At 40.5% G+C, this 10,000-nt stretch overlaps 1 protein-coding gene across 1 annotated transcript in view; it reads right to left on the reverse strand.

Annotated features, from left to right (window-relative positions):
- Window positions 1-10,000, reverse strand: part of LOC119597434 (kinesin heavy chain-like) — a 155,942-nt gene that overhangs the window by 144,993 nt on the left and 949 nt on the right. Inside the window, exon 1 of the mRNA XM_037947003.1 lies at window positions 9,954-10,000. This exon is cut by the window's right edge and continues 949 nt beyond it. Within this exon, the coding sequence (XP_037802931.1) occupies window positions 9,954-10,000 (47 nt within the window). The remainder of the gene's footprint in view (window positions 1-9,953) is intronic.

Here is a 10,000-nt window from a genome sequence, read left to right on the forward strand (position 1 = left end):
GGAGGAGTGAGGGAAAGAGTGTGGGAGAGAGTGTGGGAGGGGTGTGGGAGGAGTGAGGGAGAGAGTGTGGGAGGAGTGAGGGAGAGAGTGTGGGAGGTGAGTGTGAGCAGTGTGGGGGAGAGAGTGTGGGAGAAGTGTGGAAATATATATATATATATATATATATATATATATATATATATATATATATATATATATATATTTATATATAATATTAAAAATGATGATAATAATGTAACCAACGCAATTCTCAACAGAAAACAAAAAAAATAAATAAAAGACCTGAATTCTTATCTAACCCGTTCCATTCCTGTCACCAATATTTTTTTAAGGATCCGAACCCTTATCAAATATATTATAAAGCGTTGGAATTACTATAAAATCATACACGAAAACTGATCCGACGCCCCCCCCCTCTCAAAAAAAGAAAAATGTTTATCATTTTTTTTCATTTATTCTTTTTATTATTATTTTTATTATTATTATTATTTATCTCAATCTTCTGAGATAAAAGAGAAAGATGGATACGTTTTGTGATAACGAGAGATCTGGAGGAAGATACTCTGTTTTATATATATTTTTTTATTGTTTCCTTATCATTATTGTTATTATTATTATTATTTACTTTACGAAACATAAGGAATTTATATATATATTTTTTTATTGTCTATTTCTTTCCTGTTTCCTCTATTTATCTTGCACAGTCTTTTTAAGTTTATTTATCAATTTATCTATCTATTCATCCATACATCTATCTATCTTGTGTGCGTGTCTATCTATCTATCTCCCCCCGTCTTTCCTTCTCTCTCTCTTTCTGCTTATCTATCTATCTAGGAAAATAAAATAGATGGATAATGAAAAAAGGGAGAAAATAGGAAGGGGAGATAAAACAAGATAGAAAGAAAAAACTGGATAACAGGGCATAGAAGAGAGGAAGATAACGGTCAATAACCTCATTACGTGACAGTCACACTTGTAAAGGGGGGAGGGGGAGGAGGGAGGGGGAGGGGGGGGAGGAATAGCTTATCCTACCTACTTAACAGAAGGTGGATAAAGCAAGGAGAAAATAAAGATGGAGAGGGAGGGAGGGAGGAGGGAGGGAGGGAAGGAGGGAGGGAGGGAAGGAGGGAGAGAGAGAAAGAGAGAGAGCGAGAGAGAGAGGGAGAGAGAGAGAGAGGAGAGAGAGAGGACAGAGAGAGGAGAGAGAGAGAGAGGGAGAGAGAAGAGAGAGGAGGAGAGAAGAGAGAGAGAAGAGGAGAGAGAGAGAGAGAGAGAGAGAGAGAGAGAAGGATTAAGAGAGAATGCAGAAAGAGAGGTAGGGATGTAAAACATAAGGAAAGGCGAGGGAACAGACACAGATAAATAAATAATAATAATAATAATAATAATAATAATAATAATAATAATAATAATAATAATAATAATAATAATAATAATAATAATAATAATGATAATAATAATAAAAGCTAAAAAGAAGCGGAGAGAGTAGGATCGAAGGAGAGAATCAGAAAAAGGAAGAAGTGAAAGAAAAAAGAGGAAAGGAGACAGAGAGAGAGAAGGAGAAATAGAAAAAAAAAATCACAAAAACCAGCAACCATTACCGAATAACAAAACCAGCAACCAAACAACCACCATTAACAAAACAACAACAACAACACAACAACAACAACAAAACAACAACAACAACACAAAAACCACAACAACAAAACAACAACAACAACAACAAACAACAACACAACAACAACAACAACAACAACAACAACAACAACAACAACAACAACAACCAAGCAACCAAGCAACCAAGCAACCAGTACCACGGACGGAAGCGTAGCACAAGTGACACGAATGACACACGCTAGTCTCGCTGTGTCACGCCGGAGAATTCGCTTGTGTATCCCGAGACAGGGAGATAATTGCGTGTTTTCTCTCTGCTTCGTCACGGAAGAGAGGGAGAGGGAGGGAGGAAGGAAGGAGAGGAGGGAGGGAGAGAGAGGGAGAGAGGAAGGGAGGGGAGGAGGGAAAAGGAGGGATGGAGGGTGAGGAAGGGAAGGAGGGAAGGGAGGGATGGAGGGTGAGGGAGGGAAGGAAGGGGAGGGTAAGGAGTGAGGGAAGGAGAGTGAAGGTGAGGAATGGAGAGACGGAAGGAGGGAAGGAATGGGAGGGGAAAAGAATGACGGAAAGAAGGAAAGAATGACGGAAAGAAGGAAGGAGGGAAGGAGGGAGACACACACACAAGCACACACAGATAAAAAAAAAAAAAAAATCTTTCCCTTGACGAAACAAAAAAATATATATGGCTGCATCTCGAATTCAGAACTGTATTCCTTTCTCTTCTTACGAAAGTCGTTTTCATTTCACTCTCAAGAGTAAAATTTTGAGAAAAAAAGGGTTAAAAGAAGATAAAGATTAAGAAAAAGGCAAAGAAATAATCGATCAATTAAGGAAGAATCAAGAGAGGACATTAGTGGCACAAAAATAATTATCGTCATCGACATCATCATCATCATCATCATAATTAGGATAATATGAGAGAGAGAAAGAATAAGAATAGAAATATGAGTTGAAATAAGAATGAGAATAAGAAGATTAATAAAAATAAGAATAAGAAAAAGAAGAAAATAAACAACAAGACAACAACAAGAACAACAACAACAATAAAGCATAACAACAACAAAAACAACAAACAAACAAAACTTACAACACCAAACATCACAGAAAATCATTATCGAAAAAAAAAATAATGCAACGGCCGAAATATCTTGCAAAAACTCCTCCAACACATTTAATCGAAAGATTCTCAGATTTCACATTATCACCGCAGCCAAATGGAAGCTAAACATGCGATATTTTGGCAAGAAAAAAAAGAAAGAAAGAAAAGAGAGAGAAAAAAAAATGGCAAAAAGAGAGAGAGAAAGAAAGATTAAAAGGAAAAAAAATGTCTCGTGACTTGGTATGTTCTGCAAAGTGTGACTGACTGGAAAGTGGTGGTAGCGATGACAGTGGTGGTGGTAGTGGTGGTAATGTGTATGGTGGTAGGGGTGGGGATAATGGTAGTGGTATTAATGGTATTGCTGGTGTGATGTTAATGGGGGTAATGCCTATGGTGGTAGTGGTGGTAATGGTAGTGGTAGTGATGGTAGAGATGGAATTGGTGGCAGGGGTAGTGGTGGTAATGCCTATGGTGGTAGTGATGGTGGTAGAGATAATAGTGGTGGCAGGGGTAGCAGTTGTAATGATAGTGGTAGTTTAAGTGGTAGTAATGGTGGCAATGGTGTCATGGTAATGGTAGTAATGGTAGTACAGGTGATGGTAATGGGAGTAATGGTAATGGTGGTGTAATGGTAATGGCATGGGAATGATGGTAGTTGCATTGGTCCCAATAAAAGGGGAAAGAGAGGAGAATGAGGATGAAGAAGGAGATGAAGATAAAACTTAAAAAATAAAAGTAAGAATAAGATAAAGATAAAGAAGAAGAAGAAGAAGAAGAAGAAGAAGAAGAAGAAGAAGAAGAAGAAAAAGAAGAAGAAGGAGAAAGAAGAAGAAGAAGAAGAAGGAAAAAGAAAAAGAAGAAGAAAAATGCGAAGAACAAAAACAAAGAGAAAACAGAAAAAGAAGAACAAAAAAAAAAATAAATAAATAAACAAAACCAGTAATGAACATCCCACCCAAAAAGTGCATTTCCCAAAACGCCTTCAACGCAAAATCTTACGTCATTTTCTTACGCCACGTCATGGAAAATACGTCAGGCACGCGCATGACCATTGGCAATCTCTCCAGGCGCCGCTGTCACCCCCGCTGATCGATTCTGAACGAAAGATCCCACGATTGTGACAGTCATGCACGAGTCATGCTCCCGGAAATTTGATTAGATCAATCCTGTCTGTCTGTCTGTTTTCGTCCTCCCCTTTGTCTCTTTCTGTTTGTCTGTCTGTCTGTCTGTTTGTCGGGCTCTGTCTGTTTTTTTGCTGTTTTGTCTCTGTCTCTTGCCGTCTTTTTCTCCTTTCTTTTCTCTCCCCGTTTTTTTTCTTTTTTCTCCCCTCCCCTCTTTTTCCTTCTTTTTTTTTTTTTTTTTTTTCTTTTTTTTTTTTCCTTCCTCCTCTTCTCTTTTCTTCCTTCTCTCCCCTCTCTCTCCCCTTTCCTCTCTCTCTCTCCCCTTCTCTCCCCTTTTCTGTCTCTCTGGCCCCTCTCCCCTCCCCTCTCTCTCTCTCTCTCCCCTCTCTCTCTCTCTTCTCTCTCCTCTCTCTCTCTCTCTTGTCTGTCTCTGTTTTGGTCTCGTCTGTCTGTCTGTCGTCTGTCTTTTGTCGTCTGTTTTTCTCTCTTCTCCTCTCTCTCTTCTCTTTCTTTCTCTCTCTCAAAAACTCTTTCTCTCTCCTTCCTTTTTCTCTCGCCTTTCCTCTCTCTCTCTCTCTTCTCTCTCTCTTCTCTTCTCTCTTCTCCTCTCTCTTCCTCTCCTCTTCTCTTCTCTGTCTTGTCTCTCTGTTCTCGTCTCTTTCCTCTTCTCTCCTCTCCCCCTCTCTCTCTCTCTCTCTCTCTCTTCTCTTCTCTCTCTCTCTCTCTCTTTTCTTTAATTTATGTATTATGTATGTATGTTGTTGTATGTATGTATGTATTTTATGATCTATTATCTATCTATCTACTCTATCTATCTACTATATATTTAATTATATATATATATATATATAATTATATGTGTGTTGTGTGTGTGGGTTGGTGTGTGTGTGTGTGTGTGGTGTGGTGTGTGTGTATCCATTTATATATAATATATAATATATATATATATTTTAATATATAATATATATATAATATTAATGTATATTATATGTATATATATATAAATTTTATATATTATATATATATATATATATATATATTTGTGTAATATATATATATATTATTATTAATATATATATTAGTGTGTGTGGTGTGTTGAGGTGTGTGGTGTGTGTGTTGTGTGTATGGTATGTAACACATACACACACACACACACAAACATGCACGCACGCACGCTGCACCACACACACACACAAAAAACCCACATAAAAACACACACACACACACACACACACACACCACACACCCACAACACCCCACCCACACCACCACACACACAAAAATATATATATAAAATTTATATTTTATATAATAATATATAATATATATATATAACATATTATATACAATTTTTTTTTTTAAAAAAAAATATATAAAAATAATAAAAATATATATAAAATATATATATAATATAATATAATATATTTTAATAATAATATATAAAATACATAATATATACATATATTTATTTATAATTATATAAATACAAAATAAAATATATAATATTTTAAATAATAATATATTTATATATTATATAAAATTTAATATAAATATATATAATATATATATATATATATAACTCCTGTCTCCTCTCTCTCCCTCCCCCCTCCTTTCCCCTTTTCCCCTTCATTCTCTCCCTCTTCGACGCGCTACCACCGGGACGAGACACAGCCGCGTGTCAGCTGACTGTGACCATCACTTCCTTCCGCATTTCCTCGCTTCCTCCTTTCCGAATTTTGCTTTTGAATTGTTGTTGTTGTCGTTGTTTGAGTCTGTTTGTGTTGTTGTTTTGTTCTGTTTTTGTTCTGTTGTTGTTGTTGTTCTTTATGTTTTGTTTTATTTTTGTTGTCATTTTTTTGGGGTTTTGGGTTTTTGATTTTTGGGCTTTTTTGATACTTTACTGTGTTATTACGTTTTTTTTTCTCCTAAGTTACCTTTTTTTCGTTTCTTTGATCCACTTTTTTGGTTATGTCCTTTCTTTCTTTTATTCATTACTGTTTTATTTTTTTCTACTCCTTTTACTAATTCTCGTTCTTCATTTCTTTTCTATTTTTACCCAGTATTTTTTTTTTTTTTTTTTTTTTTTTGCTATTTCCGATGTTCATTCTTTGTTCGCTTGAAGAGTCTTCGATCATATTTACCTCCGATTTCCTTTTGTTTTACTTTCCTTTATAAATTTGTTTTGAATTTGTTCACTTCCGACATTCTCTTGTCTTTCTTCCTTTTATTGATTTTCTTCCATTTCCTTCTTTCTCTTTCCCCAGAATCAATAACTCGCCGCGAGAGATATTTGATTGAAAATGTCAAGTAATGATTTTATTTGTGGTCGAATTTTCTTTTTTCTTTTTTTTTAATTGTGTTTCCTTCTGAAAGCGTTTTTTTCCGCTATTTTAGTCAGGGCATTTGAGCGCTTTTTTGCTTGTTTTAAGCTAATGTAGTGTTAGCGTTCAACTGACTTTAGCGCTGGCGGTGTTTCTAGCGAGTTTTCAGCGAGCTTAAAGACGCTTTTTTATTTCGTTTAAAGCTGTTTCGCCGTTTGTTCTCGGCGCTTGTTGTGTGTGGCTTTTTCGGAATTTTGAAATGTGTTTTGGTTTTGTGTTTTTTTTAAAGCAATTTAGAGCTCGATTTGGAGCAATTCAGTACTCATTTTAAGCATTCATAGAAATTAAGGGGATAGTTTGGCAATATGTTTTTAAAGAGGTAATTGCAGTCGATTCGAGTTGCTTTTATGCTATTTTAAAGCGAATTTTGGCTCGATTTAAGCGCTTTCACTATCGGATGAAAAGGAAAAGTGAGGAAGTGTGGATAAAAGAGGGAGGAAAGGGGGAAAGAGAGAAGGGGGAGAGACGGAAATGAAGGGGAAATGAAGGGAGAAGAGGAAACATACAGGGAAAGAAGGGGAATAATGACAGAGATGGGGAGAGAGAAGAAATGGAAAACACAGAAATGCGGAGATGAAAAAACGAGGATAAATTAGGACACGGCGAGGAGAGGGGCGGGAGAGAGAACAGGAGAAAATGGAAAAGAGAGAAAGAGGAAACGGCAGAAAAAAAGGGAAAAGGGGAAACAAGAGGAGAGAAAGAGGAAAGGAGAGAGAGAAAAAGAAGAGAAAGAGAAACGAAAGAGAGAGAGAGAGAGAGAGAGAGAGAGAGAGAGAGAAGCGGGAAGAGAGGAATATGGAAAGAACCACCTGCCACCCCCACCCCTTCCCCTCTCCCCCTACTCCCCCAGGGTCCCCGCCCGCTTCCTTCTAACGGGGTTCCGCCTCGTGGTGTAATCACAAGGCCCTACGTCCGTCCGTTCGTCCGTCCGTTCGTCCGTCCGTCCGTGTGTCTGTCTGTTATTCCTTTATTGAACTATCTCTCTTTCTCTAATTTCTTTCTGTTTATCTACGTATGTTTCTGTACCTATATATTTATAAGTCTGTTTGTATATCTATCTATCTATATATATATATCACTTCCCCACACCTTTCCAACATCTTCCGTCTCTCTCTCTCTCTCTATCTGTCTATCTATCTATCTATCTATCTATCTTCGCCTTTTTTCTCTCAATCTTTTTTCTCCCTCTCTCCAACTTTCTCATCACGTAAAATACGATAACGTCTCCCTCCTCCCTCCCTCCCTACCCCCTACCCTCTCCCTCCCTCCCTCCCTTCTGCCCTCTCTCCCTCCCTCCCTACCCTCTACCCCTCTCTCCCTCCCTCCCTCCCAACACCTTCCTATCCCCCTACCCCTCCCTCCCTCTCTCCCTCCCTCCTTCCCCCCCTCCCCCCCCTACCCCTACGACCTCGCTACGTCACCGATTTCCCGCAAAATGTGATGCAATCCTCCCATTACAAGGGCGATTCCGTTTTCTTTCGCCGGCGTGGAATGCGATTCGAGCGGCTGTTAAAGGAGGATCGGAATATGTATACTTATACTGCGCGTGCTGTTTCGATTGTCTTTTGTCTTTGGGTTTTGATTCTTTCCTCGTTTATTGATCTGTTGGTGGTGGTGTTTTTGTTTTTGTTTGTTTTTTTCGTCTTCTTTGTTGATATTTTTGTGGTGAAGAGGATGATGGAGAAAGAGAGGGAAAGAAAAGGAAGGAAGGGAAGATGGAGGAGGAAATGCCAGAGGTAAAGAAGGGGAGGAAGTGGGAGAAAAAGCAGAAGGGGGGGGGAAGGGGAGGGAGTAAGGAAAGATTTGAGAGAGAGAAAGATGATGAGAAGGAAGGAAGGAAGGAAAGAGAGGGAGAGAGAGAAAGAGACACAGACAGGCAGACAGACAGACAAACAAATAGACAGATAGACAGGCAGACAAACAGACAGACAGATAGATAGACAGACAGACAGACAGATAGATAGACAGAGAAACAGACAGACAGATAGACAGAGAAACAGACACACAGAGAGAAGAAAACGTAGAAGAAGAAAATTAGTAAAGAAAAGAGAAGAACAGCGAAGAAAAGATAGAATAAGAGAGACCAAAAAAGGAGGACAAGCGAGAAGAATAAGATAATAAGCGACGAACAGAGAACAGAAGAGAAAGAGACAGAGAGAAGACTACGGGAGCGAGATGTTCAAAGGCTGTTCACCCGTCAATTGTTTATTTAGTTCAACCGCTGTGCTCTCCGCTCGCTGCCCCCCCCCCTCCTCCTTCCCTCCTCCTCCCCTTCTTCCATTCTTTCGCTTCTCCTCCTCCTTCTCCTTCATTCTTTCATTCTTCCATTCTTTCGCTTCTCCTCCTCCTTCTCCCTCATTCTTTCATTCTTCTATTCTATCGTTTCTCCTTCTCATCACCATATTTATTTTTTTTTTTTATCCTCTCGCTTCTCTGTCTTTTCCTCCTCCTCTTCCAGTCTATCATTCCCTCGCTTTTCCTCCTCCTCCTCTTCCATTCTTTCATTCTCCGCTCCTGCTCCTTTATTTTATGCTCTTCCTTCTCCACCTAATCCTCCTCCTCTTCCCTTCCTCCTCCTCCTCCTCCTCTTCCCCCTTCCCCTCCTCCTCCTCCTCTTTCTCCTCCTCCTCCTCCTCCTCCTCCTCCTCCTCCTCTCCTCCTCCTCCTCCTCCTCCTCCTCCTTCACTATCTCCACCACCACCTCCTCCTCCTCCTCCTCCTCCTCCTCCTCCACTATCTCCACCACCTCCTCCTGCTCCTCCTTCCATCTCTCTTATATCGCGAAGGGATTTTAAAGGAACAAACGACCTTCACAATGCACCCATACATCTGAAATAGGCAGACCGGCCTCCCCTTCCTGATATAATTATCCTGTTTACCTGTCGCTACTGAGCTGGAAACTCGGACAATGTGGCGGTCGCGCGCGTGTACGAGAGCGGGGGGGGGGGTGAAGGGGGAGGGGGGTATAGAGGGGGGGAAGGGGGGGAGTGGGAGAAGTAGGATGTGGTGGCGATGTAGAGGGGAAGGGGGGAGGGGGTTGGGAGGAGGGAGAGAGGGGTGGATAACGTAGTGGGGAAGAGGGGAAAGGAAGGGAAAGGGGAAGGGAGGGAGGATGAGGTTGTGGGGTACAGTATGGGAAAGGGAAAAGGGAGAAGAGAAAGGGTGGGGAAAGAAGGGAAGAGTGGGGGAGAGGGGGAGGCGAGGAGGGGGAAGAGGAGGAGGTGAGGGGGAGTTTGGGGGGGATGACGATTGAGGATAGAATTCGACCACAAGGCTGGCGACTGTCAACTGTCACGACTGTCGAGGCGGTCGGCGATGCGTAGAAAAGCATGCACGCAACTTTAGAATACACGCACGCACTCTTACACACACACACACACACACACACACACACACACACACACACACACACACACACACACACACACACACACACACACACACACACACACACACACACACACACACATGTAAATATGTACAGAACTACCCATACATGCATGCGCAAACACTGCAAACATAAACAGACCCTTCCTTCTAGAAAACACAAACACCCTCCCATAAAAAAAAAATAAAACCCACACCCACGCAACACCCAAGAAATCCCCCACCCTCACCCCCACCTCCCAAGCAATCAACAACTCCTAATTAACAACACAACACGTAAACCACACGCCAAAACAAAGCAAAGACCGCCCGCCCCGCTAACACCCAACAGCAGGCCATAAGCACGAGACTTACCCCAATGGAGACCATCTGATCTTCTTGGCCTCGGTTCGACGGGAAGC

The sequence above is a fragment of the Penaeus monodon genome, chromosome 39 (genome assembly GCF_015228065.2).
Source record: "Penaeus monodon isolate SGIC_2016 chromosome 39, NSTDA_Pmon_1, whole genome shotgun sequence".
Taxonomy (NCBI): Eukaryota; Metazoa; Arthropoda; class Malacostraca; order Decapoda; family Penaeidae; genus Penaeus; species Penaeus monodon.